General features: G+C 43.2%; 1 protein-coding gene across 1 annotated transcript; it reads right to left on the minus strand.

Moving 5' to 3' along the window:
* Positions 1-10,983: 10,983 nt before the first annotated feature.
* Positions 10,984-27,966, minus strand: LOC120023231 (HHIP-like protein 1). The gene is made up of 12 exons (XM_038967278.1): positions 27,367-27,966; positions 23,297-23,529; positions 23,014-23,167; positions 22,510-22,769; positions 15,625-15,768; positions 15,268-15,414; positions 14,719-14,900; positions 13,637-13,763; positions 13,291-13,436; positions 12,979-13,060; positions 12,151-12,233; positions 10,984-11,940 (listed from the first exon to the last, which is right to left on the minus strand). Exons 1-12 carry the CDS (start codon positions 27,655-27,657, stop codon positions 11,315-11,317), a joined length of 2,475 nt encoding a protein of 824 aa, XP_038823206.1. The 5' UTR covers positions 27,658-27,966; the 3' UTR covers positions 10,984-11,314.
* Positions 27,967-27,968: the final 2 nt, after the last annotated feature.

Raw genomic sequence — 27,968 nt, forward strand, 5'->3', positions numbered from 1 at the left:
ATCGCTAAGAAAAGTTGATTTACACGTTCCAATATGTTGGTGTATATTGGTAGCTGTATAAGAACTTGGTAGTTGTGCGAATGGGGTAAAATTAGGTTTGCTATCTTAATGTAGACAAAACAATGCTTTATCAGCTAGCACAACCTAGCTAACCTCTATGAATACGAGACTGGACATACTAACTAGCTAATGTTAATTACAGCAGATAATATAGTTAGCTAGCTAATGTTAATTACAGCAGATAATATAGCTAGCTAGCTAACTGAGATCCCCTGGCTATAATATAGCTAACTGAGATCCCCTGGCTATATTGACAATGCATCTTTGCTTTTTCACAGCTACATATTTTCAAAGTTTGACGACGCCACCAGCCTTACAAATGAATGCCTGGGACCTTGCTCCTGGATCATATCACTTCCACCTTACCTGACACCCTAGACCCACTTTAATTTGCATACCGCACCAATAGATCCACAGATGATGCAAACCCCATCGCACTGCACACTGACCTATCCCGTCTGGACAAGAGGAATATCTATGTCAGAATGTTATTCATTGACTATAGCTCAGCCTTCAACACCATATTACCCTCCATGCTCATCTTTAAGCTTGGGGCCCTGGGTCTGAACCCCGCCCTGTGCAACTTGGTCCTGCACTTCCTGATGGGCCACCCCCAGGTGGTGAAGGTAGGAAACAACACCTCCACTACGCTTATCCTCAACACAGGGGCCCCACAAGGGAACATGCTCAACCCCCTCCTGTACTCCCTGTTCACCTGTGACTGCGTGGCCATGTACACCTCCAACTCAATCATCAAGTTTGCAGACGACACAACAGAAGCAGGCCTGATTACCAACAATGACAGCCTACAGGATGACAGCCTACAGGAAGCAGGTGAGGGCCTTGACGGAGTGGTGCCAGGAAAAATTACCTCAACGTCAACAAAACGAAGGAGCTGATCGTGGACAGCAGAGGGAGCATGCCCCTATCCACATCGACGGGACCGCAGTGGAGAAGTTGAAAGAATCTGAAATGGTCCACCCACATGGACAGTGTGGTGAAGAAAGCGCAACATCGCCTCTTAAACCTCAGGAGGCTGAAGAAATCTGGCTTGGCCACTAAGACCCTCAAACTTTTACAGATGCACAAATGAGAACACCCTGTCAGCTGTATCGTCGCCCGGTACGGCAACTGCACCGCAGGGCTCTCCAGAGGGTGGTGCGATCAGCTCAACGCATCACCAGGGGCACACTGCCTGCCCTACAGGACACCTACAACACCCGATGTCACAGGAAGGCCAAAAAGATCATCAAGGACATCAACCACCTGAGCCACGGCTTGTTTAAACTGCTATCATCCAGAAAGCGAGGTCAGTACAGGTGTATCAAAGCTGGAACCGAGAGACTGAAAAACAGTTTCTAGCTCAAGGCCACGAGACTGTTAAATAGCCACCACTAGCAGGCTACCACCCGGTTACTTAGTCCTGCACCGTAGAGGCTGCTGCCCAATGTACATAGACATGGAATCACTGGTCACTTTAATAATGGAACACTAGTCACTTTAATAATGGTCACATACTGTTTTATTCATTTCATACAGTACCAGTCAAACGTTTGGACACACCTACTCATTCAAGGGTTTTTCTTTATTTTTACTATTATTCTACAGTGTAGAAATAGTAAAAATAAAGAAAATCCCTGGAATGAGTAGGTGTGTCCAAACATTTGACTGGTACTGTATGTACACTACCGTTCAAAGGTTTGAGGTCACTTAGAAATGTCCTTGTTTTTTTAAAGAAAAGCAAACATTTTTGTCCATTAAAATAACATCAAATTGATCAGAAATACATTGTTAATGTTGGGCTATTCCATGCGAGAAATTACCAAGAAACTGAAGATCTCGTACAACGCTGTGTACTACTTCCTTCACAGAACAGTGCAAACTGGCTCTAACCAGAAAAGAAAGAGTGGGAGGCCTGAGCAAGAGGACAAGTACATTAGTGTGTCTAGTTTGAGAAACAGACGCCTCACAAGTCCTCATCTGGCAGCTTCATTAAATAGTACCCGCAAAACACCAGTCTCAACGTCAACAGTGAAGAGGCGACTCCGGGATGCTGGCCTTCTAGGCAGAGTTGCAAAATAATGCCATATCTCAGACTGACCAATAAAAATAAAAGATTAAGATGGGCGAAAGAACACAGACACTGGACAGAGGAACTCTGCCTAGAATGCCAGCATCCCGGAGTCGCCTCTTCACGGTAGTGTAGGTATTAAGACCCTTTGCTATGAGACTCGAAATTGAGCTCAGGTGCATCCTGTTTACATTGATCATCCTTGAGATGTTTCTACAACTTGATTGGAGTCCACCTGTGGTAAATTCAATTGATTGGACATGATTTGGAAAGGCACACACCTGTCTATATAAGGTCCCACAGTTGACAGTGCATGTCAGAGCAAAAACCAAGCCATGAGGTCGAAGGAATTGTCCGTAGAGCACTGAGACAGGATTGTGTAGAGGCACAGATCTGGGGAAGGGTACTAAAACATTCTGCAGTGGCCTCCATCATTCTTAAATGCAAGAAGTTTGGAACCACCAAGACTTTGTCGCTTTGTTATTATGGATATTTTGTGTAGATTGTTGAGGAATTTTTTTCTTTCATCCATTTTAGGATAAGGCTGTAATGTAACAATGTGGAAAAAGTCAAGGGGTGTGAATACTTTACAGATGCACTGTATATACATGACAAGAAGATTGTGTGGACTGAAAATGTTTTGTGTTAGTTTACAACATCCCCCCTCAATGTGCAATGTCTGCCCTAACTAATGGTATCTTTGTAAATTAATCTTGTTATTATGAGGTATAATGGACCTGTTGTTTCATAAAGTGTAAGGCAACACTGTCACCTAGTGGTATCTGGAACTTGGCATTTGAGTGTACCCCCCAGTGTACCATCAAACGTGTTTTCACTTTAAACTAAATATTCCCTGGGTTGTATGCACACAAGTGCACACAAGTTTCATATTGGATAAATCCACGTAGTCCCTTCCTGTTTTCTTCCAATTTATTAATTTTGGTTCCTAGTCATTTCTTGTGGTCGGACGCACGTAACATAAATAGTATTGTAGCAAAATAGTCGAGTACCTGGTGCCAGATTTTAGTTCTGGGCTGGCGAGGATAGGGTTTCTAGTAAATATGACCCTAATGTTTTTGTTTGGTGTCCCCTGTCTGACCACAGGTCTCTCTCACAAATTGTCAAACACATTCTATGAAACCAGAGAGAGAAAAAACACTGGAGAATAAACACTTTATTAGCAAGTCTTTGTGGACACAGAGCTCAAAAGCATAATTAGTGTAAAGCAGAATATAAATAAATCCACAAATTCAGAGATATACACTTGACTACAGACTGAGTGGCATAGGGTCAGAGCCAACAGCAATAAAGTAGAGTGAATTTTAAAATCTACAGGTTGCCTTTTTTTCCACTACATACACTCTGTCTCTTGTTGGCAGGGAAAGCCTGGCACTAGCTGTGTTACTTAATGCTTGGCATATCAATGACCCTGGTCAGAGCGGAAGAGGGGTCACTCTCACAACAACAGCAGGCTGATTCATATGAGCAGGTTGTCATTGACTTAGGAGTTTGAAAAGTGGTACTTTTGGGCTATTTCAGACTGCTGAATTTTGCTCTGTATATAGCATTGATAATTACGATAATACATTTTATTTGTCGGACACCTTTCAGGGAACTCAAGGACATCTTACATTAAAGGTAGGCCTAAATCAAATCAGGTGCCAATCAAATAGTATTTGTCAAACATGCGCCGAATACAACAGGTTTAGACCTTACTATGAAATGCTTACTTACGAGCCCTTAAGCAACAATGCAAATTTGCTAAATAAATGAATGGAAAAAAAATAGTAGCATAATAAAATAGCAATAACGAGGCTATATACAGGGGGTAACGAGTCAATGTGCAGGGGTACGGGATGGTCGAGGTAATTGAGGTAATATGTACATGTAGGTATGTCATGCCCTGACCTTAGTTTTCTATATTTTCTGTATTATATTGGTCAGGTCAGGGTGGGTATAGGTGTGTTTGTCTTATCTAGGTTTTTTTTGTTTATCTATGGGGATTTTGTATGTCTAGGGAATGTAGGTTTATGGTGGCCTGAATTGGTTCCCAATCAGAGGCAGCTGTTTATCGTTATCTCTGATTGGGGATCCTATTTAGGTTGCCATTTTCCATTTAGGTTTTGTGGGTAGTTGTCTATGTGTTGTTGCCTGTCAGCACTCTGTTATTTATAGCTTCACGGTTGTTTTTGTTAGTTTGTTTAGTGGTTCATTCATTTGTTTAAAAAATTGTGTATTCACATCACGCTGCGCCTTGGTCTCCTCACTACGACGATCGTGACAGAACTACCCACCAAAAAAGGACCAAGCAGCGTGCTAAAGAGGAGTGGACATCTTGGACCCGGGAGAAAGAGGAGTGGAGGACATCCTGGACCTGGGAGGAGGTAATGGCAGAGGACAAGACCCTGCCATGGAAGCAGGTGGAGATAGCACAGGAGGAACGTTGACGATATGAGGGTACACGGCTGGCACGAAAGCCCGAGAGGCAGCCCCATGATTTTTGTGGGGGGAGGCACACGAGGAGATTGCATGAGTCAGGTCGGAGACCTGAGCCAACTCCCCGTGCTTACTGTGGCGGGCTGTCGTACTGGTCAGGCACCGTGTTATGCGGTGGAGCGCACGGTGTCTCCAGTACGCGTTCTTAGCCCGGTGCACTACATCCCAGCTCCCCACATCTGCCGGGCTAGGGTGAGCATCCAGCCAGGATGGATTGTGCCAGCCCTGCTCTCCAGACATCCAGTACGTCTCTACGGCCCAGGATTATCCTGCGCCGGCTCTGCGCACTTTGTCTCCAGTGTGTCTGCACAGCCCAGTGCGTCCTGTGCCTGCGCCCCGCACGTGCTGGGCCAAAGTCCCCAGCCAGGACACGGTTGTGCAGGCTCTTAGCTCGAGACCTCCAGTGCGCCTCCACGGCCCATTGTAGCCGGTGCCTCGGCCAAGGACAAGGCCTCCTGCATGTCTCCCCAGCCTGGTGAGTCCTGTGCCTGCTCCCAGAGCCAGGCCTGTGCGTCTCTCCACTCCAGTGATGATCCATGGCAAGAAGCCTCCAGTGATGATCCATGGCACGAAGCCTCCAGGGGTGAGACATGGCACGAAGCCTCTAACGGGGGTCTCCAGTCCAGAGCCTCCAGCGACGGTCTCCAGCCCGGAGCCGCCAGAGTCGCCCTCCTGTCCGGAGCCGCCAGAGTCGCCCTCCTGTCCGGGGCCCGCTACGAGGGTCCCCAGTCCGGGGTCGACGGTGAGGGTCCCCGCTCTAGAGGCGCCACCTAAGTGGGCCAAGCCAGAGGTGGAGCGGGGTCTACGTCCCTCACCAGAGCCGCCACCGCGGAGAAATGCCCACCCAGACCCTCTCCTATAGATTCAGGTTTTGCGGCCGGAGTCCGCACCTTTGGGGGGGTTACTGTCACGCCCTGATCTTAGTTTTCTATATTTTCTGTATTATTTTGGTCAGGTCAGGGTGTGACGAGGGTGGGTATAGGTGTGTTTGTCTTGTCTATGGTTTTTTGTTTATCTATGGGGATTTTGTATGTCTAGGGAATGTAGGTTTATAGTGGCCTGAATTGGTTCCCAATCAGAGGCAGCTGTTTATCGTTGTCTCTGATTGGGCATCCTATTTAGGTTGCCATTTTCCATTTAGGTTTTGTGGGTAGTTGTCTATGTGTTGTTGCCTGTCAGCACTCTGTTATTTATAGCGTCACGTTCGTTTTGTTGTTTTTGTTAGTTTGTTTAGTGGTTCATTCGTTTATTAAAAAATTATGTATTCACATCACGCTGCGCCTTGGTCTCCTCACTACGACGATCGTGACAAGGTAGGGGTAAAGTGACTATGCATAGATAATAAACAGAGTAGCAGCAGCGTATGTGAAGAGTGTGAATGTATGTGTGTGCGTAAATATTAATGTGTGTGTTGGAGTGTCAGTGTAGTATGTGTCCAGTGAATGTACATCGAGACTGTGCAAGAGAGTCAGTGCAAAACATAATAACAATAAAATAAGGGGGTCAATGCAAATAGTCCGGGTAGCCATTTGATTAACTGTTCAGGAGTCTTATGGCTTGGGGGTAGAAGCTGTTAAAACTTCTTAGGGCTAGGGTCTATTTTCTTGAATTTCCGCCTGACTGATGTGCCCAAAGTAAACTGCCTGTTACTCAGGCCCAGAAGCCAGGATATGCATATAATTGGTAGCACTGGATAGAAAGCACTTTGAAGTTTGTAGAAATGTTAAAATAATGTATGAGACTATAACACAATTGATATGGTAGGCGAAAATCCAAAGAAAAACCAACCGTAAATTTAAATTTGAGGTCCCAGGCTTATAATGGAAAGCTATGGGTTCTATGCAATTCTAGCTCCCAGATTGCAATTCCTATGGCTTCCACTAGATGTCAACAGTCTTTGTTTAAGGTTTCAGGCTTGTTTCTTCCAAAACGAGGGAGAATTTTGAGTTTGGTACAGAGTCCCAGTGGAAAATCAGTCTGTCGGCGCGCGATGAATTTGCTAATTTTACTTTTCTATTGAACATACTTATTTCCGTATTAAATTTTATAGTTTAATTACATTTTAAGGTACCTGAGAATTAAATAGAAACGTTTGTCTTGTCTAGTTTGACTTGTTTGAACAAAGTTTATCGGTAGCTTTTTGGACTCCTTTGTCTGCATGTTGAACGAGTGCATTACATAAATCTGACTTTTTGGGATATAAAGAAGGATTTTATCTAACAAAACGACCATTCATGTTGTAGCTGGGACCCTTGGAATTGCAAACTGAGGAAGATTTTCAAAAGTAAGTGATTTATTTAATCGCTATTTGTGATTTTATGAAGCCTGTGCTGGTTGAAAAATATGTTGATGTGGGTCGCCGTCCTCAAACAATCGCATGGTATGCTTTCGCTGTAAAGCCTATTGTAAATCGGACAATGCAGTTAGATTAACAAAAATGTACGCTTTTAAACAATAAGATACTTGTATGTTAATAAATGTTTAATGTTACGATTATTTATCTGAATTGCGCACCCTCCAATTTCACCGGATGCTGTAGCCTTATTAAGGAGTCTTTTAGTCCCAGACTTGGCCCCCCAGTTCCGCTTGCCATGCTGTAGCAGAGAACAGCCTATGACTTTAGGGCCTTCCTCTGACACCGCCTGGAATAGAGGTCCTGGATGACAGGAAGCTCAGCCCCAGTGATATACTGGGCCATACGCACTACACTCTGTAGTACCTTGCTGTAGTTTGTTGAGCAGTTGCCGTGCCAAGCAGTGATGCAACCAGTCAGGATGCACTCGATGGTGCAGCTGTAGAACTTTTTGAGGATCTGAGCTACCTTTCCAAATCTTTTCAGCCTCCTGAGGGGGAAAATGCATTGTCGTGCCCTCTTCAAGACTGTGTTGGTTTGTTTGGACCACGATAGGTTCTTAGTGATGTGGATACCAAGGAACTTGAAGCTCTCGACCTGCTCCGCTACAGCCCCGTTTATGTGAATGGGGGAGTGCTCGGCCCTCCTTTTCCTGTAGTCCACGATCAGCTCCTTTATCTTGCTCACGTTGAGGGAGAGGTTGCCAGGTCTCTGACCTCCTCCCAATAGGCTGTATCATCGTTGTCGGTGGTCAGACCTACCACCGTCCTGTCACCGGCAAACTTAATGACGGTGTTGCAGTCGTACGTGGCCAAGCAGTCGTGGGTGAACAGGGAGTGCAGGAGGGGACTAACTGTGTTGAGGATCAGCGAGGTGGATGTATTGTTGCCTACCCTCACCACCTGGGGGCGGCCTGTCAGGAAGTCCAGGATCCAGTTCCAAAGAGAGGTGTTCCATCCCAGGGTCCTTAGTGCCCTCCAAGCTCATCTCTAAGCTATGGCAGGGATCATCAACTAGAGTCAGCCACGGGCCAATAAAAATTAATATCCAGACTGGATGGTCGGTGGCCTGAACATAATTACAAATAATTTGTAGACTGCAAATTGACCGCAAACAGCTCAAACCAATATATTTGACAAACATAATTAGAGCTGATTTTCTTGTGTTTTTACAGTCTTGTGTTCAACAATGAAAATTCACCCTAAAATATATATATATATTTTTTTAATTCAGAAAACTACATTTGACCCGCGGGCAGCCAGTTGGGGAACCCTGCACTATGGTGTTGAACGCTGATCTGTAGTTAATGAAAAGCATTTTCACAAAGGTGTTCCTTTTGTCCAGGTGGGAAAGGGCAGTGTGGAGGGCAATAGAGAGTGCATTATCTGTGGATCTGTTGGGGTGCTCGTCGGATGTGGCAGGGCTTGAAAACTAATACGGACTACAAAGGGAAACCCAGAGGCGAGCTGCCCAGTGACCCGAGCCTACCAGACGAGCTAAATGCCTTTCATGCTCGCCTTGAGGCAAGCAACACTCAAGCATGCACGAGAGCATCAGCTGTTCTGGATGACTGTGTGATAACGCTCTCGGTAGCTGATGTGAACAAAACCTTTAAACAGGTCAACATTCACAAAGCCCCTGGGCCAGACGGATTACCAGGACGTGTACTCAAAGCATGCGCGGACCAACTGTCAAGTGTCTTCACTGGTATTTTTAACCTCTCCCTGACCGAGTCTATAATACCTATATGTTTCAAGCAGACCACCATAGTTCCTGTGCCTAAGGAAGCGAAGGTAACCTGCCTAAATGATTACCGCCCCATGGCACTCACGTCGGTAGCCATGAAGTGCTTTGAAAGGCTGGTTATGGCTCACATCAACAGCATCCTCCCAGACACCCTAGACCCACTCCAATTCGCATACCGCCCCAACAGATCCACAGATGACGCAATCTCAACTGCACTCCACACCGCCCTTTCTCACCTGGACAAAAGGAACACCTATGTGAGAATGCTGTTCATCGACTACAGCTCAGCGTTCAACACCATAGTGCCCACGAAGCTCATCACTAAGCTAAGGACTCTGGGACCAAACACCTCCCTCTGCAACTGGATCAAAGACTTTCTGAAGAGCCGCCCCCAGGTGGTAAGAGTAGGCAACAACACGTCTGCCACGCTGATCCTTAACACTGGGGCCCCTCAGTGGTGTGTACTTAGTCCCCTCCTGTATTCCCTGTTCACCTATGAATGCGTGGCCAAACATGACTCCAACACCATCATTAAGTTTGCTGACGACACAACAGTGGTAGGCCTGATCACCAACAACGATGAGATGGCCTATAGGGACGAAGTCAGAGAACTGGCAGTGTGGTGCCAGGACAACAACCTCTCGCTCAATGTGAGCAAGACAAAGGAGCTGATCGTGGACTACAGGAAAAGGTGGGCCGAACAGGCCCCCATTAACATCAACGGGGCTGTAGTGGAGCGGGTCGAGAGTTTCAAGTTCCTCAGTGTCCACATCACCAACGAACTAATATGGTCCAAACATACCAAGACAGTCGTGAATAGGGCACGACAAAACCTTTTCAACCTCTGGAGACTGAAAAGATTTGGCATGGGCCCCCAGATCCTCAAAAGGTTCTACAGCTGCACCATCGAGAGCATCCTGAACAGTTGCATCACCGCCAGGTATGGCAACTGCTCGGCATCTGACCATAAGGCGCTGCAGAGGGCAGTGCGAACGGCCCGGTACATCACTGGGGCCAAGCTTCCTGCCATTCAGGAACTATATAATAGGCGGTGTCAGAGGAAAGCCCATAAAATTGTCAGAGACTCCAGTCACCCAAGTTATAGACTGTTTTCTCTGTTACCGCACGGCAAGCGGCACCGGGGGCGCCAAGTCTAGGATCAAAAAGGCTCCTCAACAGCTTCTATCCCCAAGCAATTAGAGTGCTTGTACAATGCTGCTACTCACTGTTTGTTTGTTACCTATGCTTCTTCGCCCCCACCCACATGTACAGATTACCTCAACTAGCTTGTACCCCTGCACACTGACTCTGTACCGGTGCCCCCTGTATATAGCCCTGTTATTGTTATTCTTATTGTGTTAATTTTTATTATTACTTTTTATTTTAGCCTACTTGGTAAATATTTTCTTATTCTTGAACTGCACTGTTGGTTAAGGGCTTGTAAGTAAGCATTTCACGGTAAAGTCTACACTTGTTGTATTCGGTGCATGTGGCAAATAAAGTTTGATTTGATTTGGACTTGGACAAATCATTTAGTCAGTCCACACTGAATAGAGAAACGGAGCGATATTCCGTTTGGATTCCAGGCTTCGAATTGGCAGTTTTAACTTTGCCCATGACTTTCACTCTTAATCCTCTCCTGTCACTCAACACTATTTCCTCTTCCCCTTTATCCCATCTCTCTCTCTCTACTCTCTCTCTCTCTCCCTCTAATTTAATTCCAAAGTCGCTTTATTGGCATGGGAAACGTGTTTACATTGCCTAAGCAAGTGAAATAACAAAACAAAATTAGCAACGGCAAAAACAATCAGACTTTAACACAAACTCTCTCTCTATTAAATTAACACTGTATACCAACCCTACCTTCTCACAACACAACTGATTGGCTCAAACGCATTAAGGAAAGAAATTCCACAAATTAACTTTAACAAGGCACATTTGTTAATTGAAATGCATTCCAGGTGACTACTTCATGAATCTGGTTGAGAGAATGCCAATTGTGTGCAAAGCTGTCAATAAGGCAAAGGGTGGCTACTTTGAAGAATCTCAAATATAAAATATATTTAGATTTGTTTAAAAAAAAAGTGGTTACTACAGGATTCTATATGTGTTATTTCATAGTTTTGATGTCTTCACTATTATTCTACTATGTAGAAAAAAATAAAGAAAAAGCCTTGAATGAGTAGGTGTGTCACAACTTTTGACTGGTACTGTATATATATACTGTATGTTTTTCCATGTCAACTGAGCACATATCTTGTGAGTCTGGTTGGATAATTTATTTCAGTATGTGATCATGAGTGAGTATTAAATAACCTGGTATTCCTTATACATTCATTGAAAAACTGTTTAGATTAATTTGATTTAGAGAAGACAATGTCTTGCATTAGCAAAACCTTCCATTCAAATAGAAACCCTTTAAGACTAACACAGCAATTAAATCAGCATTATATTACCTTAATGAAAGAGGTAGACCAATAAGTGCCACCATTGATAACAATTAGTCAAAAGTTAGACAGCAATATTCCTTGGTTTTAGTTACAATCACTTAGGCCACAGTCAGGAATAAATTCAATGGACTCTCATTTCTAGGCATCTACGTAGTCCGAGTTTCCGCATATCACCCCCGCGTCCTCGTAATGGGCACAGTTATGCATACCTACGCCTGTGTGTTGACAGCCCAGCAGGCTCTCCTCTGTCCCCTCACACTGTACATCATCCAGAAGAATCCGGAGACTCTTCCCTTCTCCAAACTCAGAGTGCTTGGATGCCTTCAGGGCGAACCGGAACCCCAGCTGTCGACAAACCACTGCCGCGTTCTTCGTATTCCACAGGTCGTCGCACACTGTTCCCCACTCCCCGTTGGCGAAGATCTCCACCCTCCCCCGGTCGTCCCGCCCCTGCTCGTCCCCCGCCAGTCTCACCACCCCATTCTGTGGCACAGCTGCTGATGCCGACCCGCTCTCTGACCGATGCTTGCCCTTCTTCCTGCGATTTTTCCGTCGTGTGTGCCTGGGTGGTTTGGTTGTGGTTGTGGTTGGAGGAAGTGTGGTGGTGACGGCGGCAGCCTCTTGCTCCTTCAGAATGTCCATGAGCTCCTGAAGCCAGTCCTTGTCGGACTCGCTTGCTGCAGACTCAGTGGGATGGGGTCTGACGGGCTCTTCTTGCGGGGAGAGATTTGGTTGCTTGGTCGGTAGTTCAACTCCTGTTAATGCTGTAGAATATAAGGATTGGATAACTACATGGACAAGCCTAATGTATAGTTGTGGGAGATTAGGTTATAATTAGCATGTAGGCCTATCTACAGTGTAATAAAAGTTTAATAGGAATCTGGCATTCTCAGAGGTCTAAAAACATCTCTCAAATTACTTAATGATCTGTGAACAGACAGACAGACATTAATGTTGACAGCCAGCATACTCACTTTCCTTTGGTTTGAATTTGATAAGCTTGCTCTTCACTCTGACAGGCAGCGGGTCATAGTGGCATTGTCTTGGCGGTGCCCGTCTAAAACAGACAAAAGACAAAAAGAAAAGTCTTCAGCTGGGAAGAAAACTAAATCAAAGGGTGAGTAGTCAGAGGTTTGCACCAGTTTCATCAGACTCTGTTGAGACCTTGGCTCTTTAGATGTATTTGATTAGGTTTCAGCTGGTCTCTTTGCCAAAATAAGGCTGAAGGCCTATTCTACTCTTCCCTTTCCAAACATTGCTGTGGTAGAGACTAATTAAAATCAGCTTCATGAGTGAGTGAAAAACAAATAACTTGACACAATCGTATATAGTGCAGCAGCCAACAGAGAGAGCAAGAGAGAGAGGGAGTGTGAGAAAGAGAGAGTTTCACACCGCTTCTTTCACCTAGAAATCTGGTGAAAGGGAGGGTGAGCCAACCTCGACAGAGGGTAAGAAAACCTCAACAATCACCAAATCAGAGAAAGAATACCGTTCATCAGCAGTTTTGCTATAAGAACACAGAACACAGAGACTGAATTGACCATATAAATCATATTAAGAACTACAGGCACATTCTTCTGATTTAAAATAACCAGATCAGTAATCATGAACTGATGCTCAACATGTTTCATAGATTTGTTTAGTCTGTCTCTTTTAAAAATAGTGTCTATGACTGTGTTGCTAGGCTTCTGCCATCTTCAAGAGAAGAGCAGTTGGCCACTAAACTTAGTTAAAACCTCACTTTACCAAACAGTGGCAGGGTCAGGCTGTTGAAATGGCAGATTATGGCTTTAAATCCTTACCTTGAGGGATCCACCAGTTTGTAAACCACACCGGTGGGAGATGTGGCACTGGGCACTCCAGTTGACATGAAGTACAGTTCTCCTGTTGAGACAGAAAAAACAAATGTCACCTTCAGTAATTTCAAATCTAGCTAGTTTCCTGGACTTGATTTGATTCTCTAATGAGCATGATTTTTAGTCCAGGACTAGGTTTAATCTTGGTTTGGGAAAATGGCATAATGTCTGCAGCCTAGAGATCTGATGCTTAAAAAACCTTTTCCATTGCCTGTGACCAAGAGCAAACAAAAATAGCTTTAATGTGACTCCTCCTACCTGCCTCGTCCTCCGCAAATGAGATGATGTACTGGTAGTAGTTGTTGATTAAGCCAGGGAAGGCACAGGTCAGACCCATGCCCATACAGATCTCATGGTAGTCCCACTGACCTGTGTTCTTATTCTCCCGGAGGCTCATCATACGCCTATAGGGAAGAGACTCTACATGTTAGAATTTATTACATTTTTCTGTTTGCTTTCCTTATAGGCTATATACGAAAACATAAAACACAACCTTCTGAATATATTTTTTAAAAACACCTGCTGTACAGTATAAACATCCATAAACCCTTTTAGGATTTGGATTGAACTTAAAATGATGAACACGTACAGTAAGGAGCCTTACCCGCTCATAAAGTCTCCAAATATGTACATGCCGTTCAGATTGGGGTATTCACAGCCTCTGTACACATAGCCACCAGTCACAGACTTGCCCATCTTGTGAGGGTAGGCATAGATGGGGAGTACATCATCTGGAAGAGAACAGAAGTAGGAGATAAGAGACTTCGTGCAGAGCCTGTGAATTTCCAGAAATCCTGATCTGGAGGATTCCCGGATTTCCTGCTTATTCCCTAGTGAGCGCTTCCCTTCTAAGCACATAATGACCCTGGAGACCGGGGTTCAATCCCCACGTCACATCCACCCTTCCCATCTCTTCCCACTCTGGTTCCATTACTGTCTAAGGATAAATAAAGTACAGTTCAAAATAAAACAACTGAAGGAAATCACAGAACAAAACACACCGTGACCCAGCCACAGGATTCCAGCATGACGATGAGCATTGGAGTTGGCTATACAGCACAAACTCATCTTTCCTTCCAGTTCTCTGCTGCCAATGACTGGAACGAATTGCAAAAATCACTGAAGCTGGAGACTCATATCTCCCTCACTAACTTTAAGCATCACCTGTCAGAGCAGCTTACAGATCATTGCACCTGTACATAGCCCATCTGTAAATAGCCCACCTAACTACCTCATCCCCATATTGTGATTTTTTTTGTTGCTCCTTTGCACCCCAGTATCTCTACTTGCACATTCATCTTTTGCACATCGATCACTCCAGTGTTTAATTGCTAAATTGTAATTATTTCGCCACTATGGCCTATTTATTGCCTTACCTCCCTAATCTTACTTAATTTGCACACACTGTATATAGACTTTTCTATTGTGTTATTGACTGTACGTTTGTTTATTCCATGTGTAACTCTGTGTTGTTTGTGTCGCACTGCTTTGCTTTATCTTGGTCAGGTCGCAGTTGTAAATGAGAACTTGTTCTCAATTGGCCTACCTGGTTAAATAAAGGTGAAATAATAAATAAATAAATCTTGGATTAGGCTAAACTACAGGATGCCGGCAAGAAATTTTGCATTGGAGTTGTCTATACAGCACAAACTCATCTTGGATTAGGCTAAACTACAGGATGCCCACCTAGAGAGCTGTTGGTGCACAGCTTCTTGTCATAACAGGAGAACCCCTCTTTGGCCCTCCAGCCGTAGTTCCTTCCCTTCTCTATGATGTCAATCTCCTCAAACTTGTTCTGTCCCACGTCCCCGCAGAAGATGCGTCCCTTGCCCTCCTTAGTCAGGGGGTCCCCCCGGTCCACAGAACACCTCCATGGGAGAAACAAGAACAAGTCGACCAATAAAACAACTTAAGTGTGGCCTAGGTCTAGCGGTCTACCGTGTCGGCATAGGTTTGAATCTCACCTACTTCCCTTTGACACAACCTCTCTCTATCTCTCCCCACTGTCATCCTCTGTCTCCATCTGTTCAATAAAATCAGAAAATACCTTTAAGAAATTAAGTAATTACACAAAAAAATATATACTTAAATAATTACAACTAGTTTACACTTTATAACTAAGTTATTACTTATTCATTCCATGCACTAATGTAAACTCTTACTTGTTTAGTTGTCAGTGTAATGTTTCATGAATGAAAGCATATTACGTTGTAAAGTTGTGGGAAAAAGGAGCACCTCCACATGTTGCGCACCCCGTAAGCATAGACCTCAGGGCGCGCCCCGCGCTCATGCACGAACGGGTTGTCAGAAGGGATCCTGTACAGGGGACCTCTGTCATTGTCATCAACATCGATCCGGAGAACTTTGCCTAACAGGGCTGACCTGCAGAAGACAGCAGAATTAATGTGGAACATAACACTGTGTCTTTCTGTAAGTAAGATTACTGATTGTCTTTGTGGTTTTTAATGTTTTTTAAAAATGTAAATACAAGTAACGTATTATTAGCAACAGTGTTAATGTTAACAGCTGTAACTAATTGTTCAAGTTATATGATTCAATGTGAGTTCCACAAGTTTTCCTCTCTTCTCTCACTTGTTCTGAGAGTTTCCATATTTCCCAAAGGGGTCACCAGCCATGCCCCCGTCTCCAGTGAAAATGTACAGGTAACCGTCATCAGCAAACATCACCATTCCTCCGTTGTGATTGGACGCAGGCTCGTCAACCTCCAGAATGATCCTGAGAAAGTGTTGGACACAGAGAAATCAGTGGTAGAAGATCATACAGTAAACGTATTGGCATAGATTTTGTTTGAGCAAAACGTCTTATAGAGAAACCTCCCATTGAATTTCTGTGCAAAGACACAGTCCGATTTTTGGAGAAGCAGACACCTTTTGGTAACATGATACCTCGCCGGTCCATGCGTTTCTAGACTCTCAAAATTGCAACGTTCGCCAGAGGGCGATAGCAGAGATTTTTCTGTTGTCTTTCCATTTGAGTTGGGCAAAGAAGAATCACGTTGAAAACATCACCACAGTAATGTTTTCAATTTGAAAGAAAACCAACTGCATATTTAAGGAATAGCTAGGCCTATGTAATGAAAGTTGAAGTTTGATTTACATTACCCTGTTTTGTGCCTCCCAGTAGGCTGTAGATATATCCGCTAGCAGCTTGCTAGCCAGCTGGCTAAAAACAGCAAGAAAGCTAGCCTTTTAGCTTCCCACATCTCCTCCATTTGAAATAACAAGGTTTATAAATAATTAGCACTGGCAAATATTCTTATTGTCTACTCGCCAGTATAACCTACAACATTATCCCAATTTGATATGCTGTTTCAATGTATTTTCTCCCATATCAGCTAAAAATAGAATGTCATCATATCATGGCGAAATGGCACATGGCTACCAGCTGTTTTTACCATGTAGCATTAGTTACTACTTCTCAACAAATGACATTTTGGGGGGGATTCTACACTGAACAAAAATATAAACGCAACATGTACAGTGTTGGTCCCATGTTTCATGAGCTCAAATAAAAGATCCCAGAAATGTTCCATATGCACAAAAAGTGTATTTCTCTCAAATTGTGTGCATAAATTTGTTTACATCCCTGTTAGTGAGCACTTCTCTTTTGCCAAGATAATCCATCCACCTGACAAGGTGTGCCATATCAAGAAGCTGATTACCGTAAACAGCGTGATCATTACATATGTGCACCTCGTGCTGGGGGCAATAAAAGGCCATTCTGAAATGTGCAGTTTTGTCACACAACACAATGCCATTGATGTCTCAAGTTGAGGGAGCATACAACTGGCATGCTGACTGCAGGAATGTCCACCAGAGCTGTTGCCAGAAATTGAATGTTATTTTTTTCTACCATAAGCAGCCTCCATTGTCATTTTAGAAAATTTGGCAGTATGTCCAACCGGCCTCACAACCCCAGACCACGTGTAACCATGGCAGCCCAGGACCTCCACATCCGGCTTCTTCACCTGCATGATCATCTGAGACCAGCCCTCTGGACAGCTGATAAAACTGTGGGTTTGTGCAACCAAATAATTTCTGCACAAACTGTCAGAAACCGTCTCAGGGAAGCTCCTCCGCGTCCTCGACCTGACTGCAGTTTGGCATCATAACGGACTTCTGTGGGCAAGTGCTCACCTTTGATGGCCACCGGCATGCTGGAGAAGTGTGCTCCTCACGGATGAATCCCAGTTTCAACTTTACCGGGCAGATGGTAGACAGTGTCGTGTGGGCGATGTAATGAGTCTGTGTGTAGCTAGAAGGCCGGTGACGTCGACCGCCGAACGCCGCCCGAACAAGGAGAGGGACCGACTTCGGCAGAAGTCGTGACAGGCGAGCGGTTTGCTGATGTCAATGTTATGTTCAGAGTGCCCCATGGTGGCGGTGGGGTTATGGTATCGGCAGGAATAAGCTACGGACAATGTACACAATAGCATTTTATTGATGGCAATTTGAATGTACAGAGATACTGTGAAGAGATTCTGAGGCCCCTTAGCTTGCCATTCATCCGTTGCCATCACATCATGTTTCAGCATGATAATGCCTTTCGGTTACTGGCCAAACGCTCTAACCACTAGGCAAAAAGCAGCAGTAAAATAACAGCAGCGAGGCTACAGTATGGGTACTGGTATAGAGTCAATGTAACTTTTTGAGGATCTGAGGACCCATGCCAAATCTTTTCAGTCTCCTGAAGGGGAATAGGCTTTGTCGTGCCCTCTTCACGATTGTCTTGGTGTGTTTGGACTAGAGGTCGACCGATTAATCGGAATGGCCGATTAATCGGGGCCGATTTCAAGTTTTCATAACAATCGGAAATCGGTATTTTTGGGCGCCGATTTGCCTATTTTTATTTTTTTTATTTTTTTATTTTTTTTACACCTTTATTTAATCTTTATTTAACTAGGCAAGTCAGTTAAGAACACATTCTTATTTTCAATGACGGCCTAGGAACGTTCCTCGTTTAGGGGCAGAACGACAGATTTTTAACCTTGTCAGCTCGGGGGATCTAATCTTGCATTGATTACATTGCACTCCACGAGGAGCCTGCCTGTTAGTGAATGCAGTAAGCTAAGGTAAGTTTCTAGCTAGCAGTAAACTTATCTTATAAAAAACAATCAATCAATGACTGTCATTGCTCCAATGTGTACTTAACCATAAACATCAATGCCTTTCTTAAACTCAATACACAAGTATATATTTTTAAACCTGCATATTTAGCTAAAAGAAATCCAGGTTAGCAGGCAATATTAACCAGGTGAAATTGTGTCATTTCTCTTGCGTTCATTGCACGCAGAGTCAGGGTATATGCAACAGTTTGGGCCGCCTGGCTCTTTGCGAACTAATTTGCCAGAACTTTACGTAATTATGACAACATTGAAGGTTGTGCAATGTAACAGGAATATTTAGACTCATGGATGCCACCCGTTAGATAAAATACGGAACGGAATAAACGTTTTGTTTTCGAGGTGATAGTTTCCGGATTAGTCAAAGGTATATGGTTTAGAGAGAAATAGTCGACGCGTTATAATTCCTGTAATAACTTGCGGCTGAATTTGAAAGGGGTTCCTTCGTTATTTTACCGTTCATGACTTCCATAGAGAATGTCTTGATCTACTTCAAATAAGGTCTGTGTTTCGTGCAGGCTTAAACCGCCTCGACGTTTTGATACCCGTGTAAATCTCACTAGGATAAGGTAACGTTTGTCAACATATTTTCATAAATCCACTCTACAATTTTTTTTTATCTTCGCTTATTTAGCCAATATTGATCAGAGTTACCTTGTCCTATGGATATCTACACAGTTATAAAATTGGCACGGTGATGTAAGCCTACACGAAACACAGACCTTATTTTAAGTGAATCTAAAAATATCCTATGGAATAAATGAAGGAACCGCTTTGCTAGTTGTCATGGGAATTATGACTCGCACTTTGGTTGTCAATTCTTACCATGCCCATTATTAAAATAGGATTTCCTGCATATAGAAATTAAAGTTTTTGTTTTCAACATTCATCACAGGTAACTTAAACTCTATTTTTATTCAAACAGTTGAGAGTATTTGTCTCCTAAGCAGACTCTTCAGTATCATTGTCACTTCAGAGCTGTGTGCGTGTGTGTATTTATGTATTTTATTAAGTTAAAATAAAAGTGTTCATTGTTCATTCAGTATTGTTGCAATTGTCATTATTACAAAAATGTGTGCGTGTGTGTATGATATATATATATATATATATATAAAAAAAATAATGTTTTTAATAAATCGGCCGATTAATCGATATCAGCTTTTTTTGTCCTCCAATAATCGGTATCGGCATCGGCATTGAAAAATCATAATCGGTCGACCTCTAGTTTGGACGATGACAGTTTGTTGGTGATGTGGACACCAAGGAACTTGAAGCTCTCAACCTGCTCCACTACAACCCCGTCAATGAGAATGGGGGCATGCTCCGTTCTCCTTTTCCCGTAGTCCACAATCATCTCCTTTGTCTTAATCACGTTGAGGGAGAGGTTGTTATCCTGGCACCACACGACCAGGTCTCTGACCTCCTCCCTATAGGCTGTCTCATCGTTGTCGGTGATCAGGCCTACCACTGTTGTGTCATTGGCAAACTTAATGATGGTGTTGGAGTCGTGCCTGGCCATGCAGTCATGAGTGAACAGGGAGTACAGGAGGGGACTGAGTACGCACCCCTGAAGGGCCCCCGTGTTGAGGATCAGCGTGGCAGATGTGTTGTTACCTACCCTTACCACCTGGGCCCATCAGTAAGTCCAGGATCCAGTTGCAGAGGGAGATGTTTAGTCCCAGGGTCCTTAGTTTAGTGATGAGCTTTGAGGGCACTATGGTGTTGAACGCTGAGCTGTAGTCATTGAATAGCATTCTCACATAGGTGTTCCTTTTGTCCAGGTGGGAAAGGGCGGTGTGGAGTGCAATAGAGATTGCTTCATCTGTGGATCTGTTGGGGTGGTATGCAAACTGGAGTGGGTCTAGGGTTTCTGGGATAATGGTGTTGATGTGAGCCATGACCAACCTTTCAAAGCAATTCATGGCTACAGACGTGAGTGCTAAGGGTCGGTAGTCATTTAGGCAGGTCACCTTAGTGTTCTTGGGCACAGGGACTATGGTGGTCTGCTTGAAACATGTTGGTATTACAGACTCAGTCAGGGACAGGTTGAAAATGTCAGTAAAGCCACTTGCCAGTTGGTCCGCGCATGCTTGGAGTACATGTCCTGGTAATCCGTCTGGCCCTGTGGCCTTGTGAATGTTGACCTGTTTAAAGGTCTTACTCACATCAGCTACGGAGAGCGTGATCACACAGTCGTCTGGAACAGCTGATGATTTCATGCATGCTTCAGTGTTGCTTGCTTCGAAGCGAGCATAGAAGTAATTTAGCTCGTCTGGTAGGCTCATGTCACTGGGCAGCTCGCGGCTGTGCTTCCCTTTGTAGTATGTAATTTGCAAGCCCTGCCACATCCGATGAGTGTCGGAGCCAGTGTAGTACGATTCAAGGCTCATAGCAAAGGGTCTGAATACTTATGTAAATAAGGTATTCCCGTTTTTTAGATTTAATACATTTGCTAAAAATTCTAAAAACCTGTTTTGGCTTTGCATTATGGGTATTGTGTGTAGATTGATGAGGATAAATTTTTTTAAATCCATTTTAGAATAAGGCCGTAACGTAACAAAATGTGGAAAAAGTCAAGGGATCTGAATACTTTCCGAATGCACTGTGTATATGTATGTGTATATATAAATATACAACAATAGACAAATATAATGCTAATATTACATCATGCTCATAAATGTAGCCCAAACATTCATTCTTTGTAACAATTAGATATTTCATGCTTTAATCTAGTAGCTAGCACATCTTGATCATGTGTTGTTCCTTCTCTCTTTCTAGAAGCAATCAGTTACAACTAAAAAAGTCAGATTGAGGCTTTCAATCAAACTGAAGACAGAAATATGTGTGCACCAGGTCAAGGCTTCTTGCATGGATGGCTTTGAGATGTCAGTTAACAATAATTCATTTTGGAAAAAATAATATAAATTGCCATATTAGGCATAAGTCAATTTTATGTTGCTTTTCTTCCACCCAAGCCTTATACACCTGAGTAAGGAAGAAGAGACCACTAGTAGACAACTGTCTCTTAATAAGGAAGTTACAGTCTAGATTGAATATCATAATTAGTTGATTAGTTTGCATCAATTGTTTTGAGACTTGAAATCTTGTATACTGTGGTTCTCTAGGAACAGTTGGCCACACATTTAAAGGTAGATTTTGTACGCTTAAGTCCCAGTTTATGCTAGCTACATTGCCTGTTTATATAGCATTTACATTGCATTTACATTGCATAGCAGAAACATTGTTTCCTTGCTGAAAAATATATAGAATGCCAGTTTTAGTTAGAAGCATAGCAACATCAAGGCAAGTTTGTAACAGCTGACCTCGTTTTTACAAAGCCAAACCCGCCCATTAGCTGCTGAGTCTACCTTTTAAGATGCCAAAATAGAAAATGTTTTCAGTAATTGTTTTCAGTATTCTAATTTTGTTTTAGTTTGGTGTTTACTGATTGTTTCAGTGCATACATTCAACAAGCTTTGGACGAAGGACTTCCACAGGGCCGCCATCTCCAATGTTCACTCAAAAAGGCAATAGTTCTGAACTGGGTTTGATTTAGTTTTTGTTGTTTAAATTATTAAAATGTTGTTTATTATCTTTTAAACTTCCATTGGTTGAAAGCTATTTCTCAGTTAACACTTGGCTCATGTAAATTCTGTAGTTGCCCCTTTAAATGTCGTAAGGTCAACATACCCATCGTGTTCACATTTCTCTCATGTAAATGTTGTAGCTACATAAAAATATTAAATAAACAATTTATTTGGGAATTATCCGGTCTTTGCTCTTTTCTCCATTAGCATGCAGACGATTTCAAGTTGTATTTGATTTATTTTGATCTGTTAAGACATTGAATACATGCTTAGTATATTTAGTACATTTCATATGTTTAGTTCTCTGTGAGAAGCAAGTTCATTTAAAGCGATATGTGATTGGAATATGTAGATACAACATTTAAATGTTGTTAACACAAGGGAACCAAAAACCTGATCTAATTTGCATATTCATATTGAGTTTGCAGCAAATTTGCAGCAAATTTGCAGCAAACAGTAGAATGTTTGCCACAAGTTTCCCAGAATTGTTTGCCAGAAGTTCACAAGTCGATGCAAATTTGCCGCAACAGTTTACCACACAATTAACTGCATGTGAAAATATGAGCTGGCCCAAAGGTTTGCCGCAACAGTTTGCCAGAAGCCTGTTTTTTCTGTAAGGGCTGCCTCGGTAGTGTGTAGACCCCTTTACAGAACATGGAGAAAAAGAATGATCAGGATGTGTGCTAATGGGGTAATGCGCATTCAGCAGCCATTTTTGGGAACACAACACACTGCACATAACTGTACCTCTCAGACCCGTGGTCCACCACGTTCATGTCGCTGGGGGAGACGCGGAACTCGCTGATCCTGATCCTCTCATCGAAGCCAATCTCCACGGAGTAGTATACATATAGCTTCCTGTTGTACTTGTAGTTGGGGTGAAAGGTCATGCCCAGGAAGCCCCTCTCGTCCCCCTCCCAGGGCGACGTCAGAACGGCCTTGGTGATGTTCAGGAACGGCGTCTCCAGCTTGGAGCGATCGGGCAGGTACGTCCACACCAGACCCACCTACCATACGATAATAACTTTATTACGGAAATTCATTTTTGTGAGGCCAACATATACATACAACAAAATACACAAAATCAATACACTATAGGGCGGTTTCCAGGATGCAGATGAAACTTTTCTCCATTGAGCTTATTTTTGAGGCCAGGTCAGGACTTGGTTTAATCTGTGTCTGCATGAGAAACCGCCCCTATTATACCACAATGCAATACAAAAACTGTTAAAGGAAAGTGAGCACACACACCTGCTCTGCTATAAAGAAGCGGTGTGTTCCGTCGTTGGCGTAAACCATGGCCAGAGGGTTCCGCAGGCCATTGGCTATTTCCTCCAGGCAGAGCTGCAGGCAACCCTCGGGGTCAGCCCGCACCCGGCCCAAGTTCTGTGTCAGCTGTTCGTTGCTGAGGAGGTGTGTACAAATGTTTTTTAATTGAATCAATTAAACTGTACAGTCAATAAGAATCCCATAAAAAAAATTAACATTTGCCCTACCCCACCCCCAATTCCTAGCAAACCCTTGGAAGCCCCACCTGAGAAGGTGTGGGTAACAGTAGTCTGGGTCCTCCAGCTCCAGGTGCTGGCAGAAGCGGTCCTGGTTCGGCTCGGCTTCGGCTAGCTGCGGGTCGTCGGAGAGCAAGGTGATGGTGGAACGGCATTTGAGCCAGAACTGTGAACAGTAGTCAGGGCAGAGGCCAGGGAGGGTTCTGATAGGGGTGCTGGGGTCCTCAGCATCAAAGAGGTGAGCTGCATATGGAGAGCATTCCTGAAGGAGGGGAAAAAGAAAGGGAATGGGGAAGGTGGAGAAAATGGAGAAAATGGAGAAGTGAGAAGGGAGTCAGGGATCAACCAAACGCTTTCATTTGGGCAGCCCCCCTGTCATCTTATACATTTTGCCTGGTTCTGTGAAGCAAATACACTTTAGATTTGAGGAGATACGCTTGTTATGACAACATGCATCTTAGCAGTTTAAGTTTATTTCTCTCAAATTTTGTGTACAAATTTGTTTACATCCCTGTTAGTGAGCATTTCTCCTTTGCCAAGATATTCCATCCACCTGACAGGTGTGGCATATCAAGAAGCTGATTAAACAGCATGATTATTACACAGGCGCACCTTGTGCTGGGGACAATAAAAGGCCACTCTAAAATGTGCAGTTTTGCCACACAACACAATGCCACAGATGTCTCATGTTTTGAGGGAACATGCAATTGGCATGCTTACTGCAGGAATGTCCACCAGAGCTGTTGCCAGATAATTTATTGTTAATTTCTCTACCATAAGCCACCTCCAACGTTGTTTTATAGAATTTGGCAGTACGTCCAACCAACCTCAAAACCGCACTCGACGTGTAACCACGCCAGCCCAGGACCTCCACACCCGGCTTCTTCAACGAACACAATTGCATTTTATCAATAGCAATTTTAATGCACAGAGATACTGTGACAAGATCCTGAGGCCCATTGTCGTGCCATTCATCTGCCGCCATCATCTCATGTTTCAACATGATAATGCACAGCCCCATTTTGCAAGGACTTGTACACAATTCCTGGAAGCTGAAAATGTCCCAGTTCTTCCATGGCCTGCATACTTACCAGACATGTCACCCATAGAGCATGTTTGGGATGCTCTGGATTGACGTGTACGACAGCGTGTTCCAGTTCCCGTCTATATCCAGCAACTTTGTACAGCTATTGAAGAGGAGTGGGACAACATTCCACAGGCCACAATGAACATCATGATCAACTATGTGAAGGAGATGTGTCGTGCTACATGAGGCAAATGGTGGTCACACCAGATACTGACCGGTTTTCTGATCCAGTGCAACAGGCGTCGCTGCAGTACCTGCTGGTTCGAATCCAGGCTGCATCACATCCGGCTGCGATTGGGAGTCCCATAGGGCAGCGCACAATTGGCCCAGCGTCGTCAGAGTTTGGCTGGGTAGGCCGTCTCAGTAAAATGCTGCATTGATACTTTTGTTCAGTGTTGCTAGATAGTTGGCAAGAGTGACAGCACTCCAAAACATGTACAACTATAGCCTTAACATCTACTGTTATGTTTTTGTAAAAAAAATAAAAAAAATACTCCGGTAAAAACGGAGCCCAACTTCTTATGGCTGCAGCCCGACACCGGTACACTTATGACAACAGCCAGCTCAAAGTGCAGGGCGCGAAATTCAAAAGATATTTTTTTTTAATATTTAACTTTCACACATTAACAAGTCCAATACAGCATATGAAAGGTACACATCTTGTGAATCCAGCCAACATGTCCGATTTTTAAAATGTTTTACAGGGAAGACACAATATGTAAATCTATTAGCTAACCACGTTAGCAAAAGACACCACTTTTTTACTCCACCAGTTTTTTACTCCATCAGTAGCTATCACAAATTCGTCCAAATAAAGATATAAATAGCCACTAACCAAGAAACAACTTCATCAGATGACAGTCTGATAACATATTTATTGTATAGCATATGTTTTGTTAGAAAAATGTGCATATTTCAGGTATAAATCATAGTTTACATTGCAGCTACAATCAGAAATTGCACCGAAAGCAGACAGAATAATTACAGACACCAACGCCAAATAACTAAATACTCATCATAAAACATTTCTGAAAAATACATAGTGTACAGCAATTGAAAGACAGGCATCTTGTGATTCCAGACAATATTTCCGATTTATCAAGTGTTTTACAGCGAAAACACAATAGAGCGTTATATTAGCTTACCACAATAGCCAAAAACACAAGCAATTTCCCAGTAGCAAAAGTTAGCGATCGTAACAAACAAGCAAAAGATATATAATTTTTGACTAACCTTGATTTTCTTCATCAGATAACAGTCCTATAACATCAGGTTATACATACACTTATGTTTTGTTCGAAAATGTGCATATTTAGAGCTGAAATCAGTGGTTACACATTGTGCTAACGTAGCATCTTTTTCCCACAACGTCTAAACAGCAACGATATTTTTCTGACACGTTTTCTGACACACATATTCTGACCAAATAGCTATTCATAAACATAAGTAAAAAATACATGTTGTATAGGAAATGATAGATCCATTAGTTCTTAATGAAATCGCAGTGTTAGAATTCTAAAAAATAACTTCATTACGACATCCAGCTTCGGTATAGCTGAGTACCCCAAAGTTGGGCGCCCACGACTAATTCACATGCACGACAGATATATGAATTAGCATCATAAAATGTTTCTTACTTTTGGTGATCTTTCATCAGAATGTTGTAGAAGGTGTCCTTTGTCAAGAACAGTCGTTGTTTGGATTCAGAACGTTCACTTTCCCTCTCGATTTAGCACGCGCACTTGCCAAGTGGCACAAAGCTCTCCAAGTCAACAAACGGAAGAGAACGGAACACGGCAAAACTCCCGAAAAATTTTCAATAATCTGATGAAACTATATTGAAAAAACATACTTAACTATGATATGGTCACATGTATCAAATAAAATCATAGCCGGAGATATTAGTCGTCCATAACGACAGCTAAACAGAAGGCAAATCCATGTCCTCTTTCGCGCTCTCCAGAAAACAGAAAATGGACGGTCACGTCATACAAAGAGCTTTTATTCCACCTCAGACCAAGATAAACACTAAATTTCTTCTCTCACCGCCTCTTGACATCCAGGGGAAGGTGTATGAAGTGCACGTAGACTCTTACGTATCATGCCCATGTATAGGCAGGAAGTAGAACAGAGCATCGATTTCAGTCTTTCCACTTCCTGGTCAGGAAATGTGCTGCAGAATGAGTTCTGTTTCACTCAGAGAAATAATTCAAACGGTTTTAGAAACTAGATAGTGTTTTCTATCCAATAGTAATAATAATATGCATATTGTACGAGCAAGAATTGAGTACGAGGCCGTTTGAAATGGGCATCTTTTATCTGGCTACTCAATACTCCCCCTGCAGCCCAAACAGGCGTCTACTGTTATGTTTTTGTAAAAAAAAAAAAAAAAAATACTCCGGTAAAAACAGAATGATTTTCAACACTCCCAAGTCCCAACTTTGGTAAACAAGTTTCAAATTCTCGCTTAAGTTTCTATCCACAAGCATAAACTAGCTAGCTGGGAAGGGCTCATCGGGATGATTGACTGAACTGAATGAACCGAATTTGTTTGTCTCCACCTGACTCTCGCTGTTCCACAAACCTCTCATTTTGGACCAAAATCATAAATTTGGGCACCAGGCATGTCCGTAAAGCCTGTCCCCGGTTGTATAGTTAATCGCATGCTATTCTACACATTTTGCCATGAGGCAGAGCATACATTTTGACGTTTTAATGCTAATTTCCTCTAATTAAAAAAATGGCTTATGAAGTGTTCATATGCTATCTGGGAGGCCTCGGGGACCCCAACAAAGCTTTGGGTTGGGGGTCCCAAAGCCCGTCTTGTGGGTGTGTGGGCCAGGCTATGCCAGTGCCTAAAAACGAAAGTCAGACCAGACCATTTTATTTCTAATAAGTGCCTCTGTATAGCAAGAATATGCCTCTACAAACATGCCGGGACTTGCCAAGAACAGATGGATGATGTAATTCTGAAAACAACCAAGTAATGACCTTTACCCGCGCTTTGCTTACCTGGCAGAGAAGGTCCTGCACATACCCAGCACAGCTGGCATATCCATAATAGTCGAAATTGTCCATGATCTTATAGAATTTAGCCATCAATTCCTTGTCCTTGGCAGAGTCGCAGCAGCCGAAGTTCCTGTACATTGCGCAGAACTGGAGGTCATCTTGAGGCTTGAAGGGGGGCTTGAAATCCAAACATTGTGGGTGTAAGAACACAGGTGCTATAAAAAATGCCAACAAATATAACCGAATGATCGCTGAGTGCCAAACACAGCCGAGTAAATCACAACAATACAACATTCTGACGTTACTTCAGGTCACTTAAAGTGCCCCACTTGAACCTCATGGATCAGAAATGTATGCAAACCAGCAAAAAAACGAGGCTCCCTCCGGTTCTACAGTCCTGTAGACGCCTTGTGTGTTTGATAGAGAGCGATTGGTTCACTGCACTTTGCTCTATATATTGAATAATCAACTTTCGACGGAATGCAGTCCATTTAATTTGTTATTCCACCGCGCAAGACATTACGTCGTCTCCGTATCTTTGTAGCCTATCTATAGGCTAGTTTAGAGTTCTCGTGCTACCCGTCCCGGCCCCGTCTTAAGAAACG

Source organism: Salvelinus namaycush, chromosome 28, assembly GCF_016432855.1.
Source record: "Salvelinus namaycush isolate Seneca chromosome 28, SaNama_1.0, whole genome shotgun sequence".
Lineage (NCBI taxonomy): Eukaryota > Metazoa > Chordata > Actinopteri > Salmoniformes > Salmonidae > Salvelinus > Salvelinus namaycush.

What these genes read in the sequence shown, in the direction of transcription:
- LOC120023231 (XM_038967278.1), bottom strand. Translation starts at nt 27,657, where the DNA reads ATGTTGTATTGTTGTGATTTACTCGGCTGTGTTTGGCACTCAGCGATC. An exon ending in TATGGAAACTCTCAGAACAA is followed by an intron (nt 15,415 to 15,624) that starts GTGAGAGAAGAG and finishes TGTCTTCTGCAG; the next exon opens with GTCAGCCCTGTTAGGCAAAG. An exon ending in GGGGTGCGCAACATGTGGAG is followed by an intron (nt 14,901 to 15,267) that starts GTGCTCCTTTTT and finishes TCTCCCATGGAG; the next exon opens with GTGTTCTGTGGACCGGGGGG.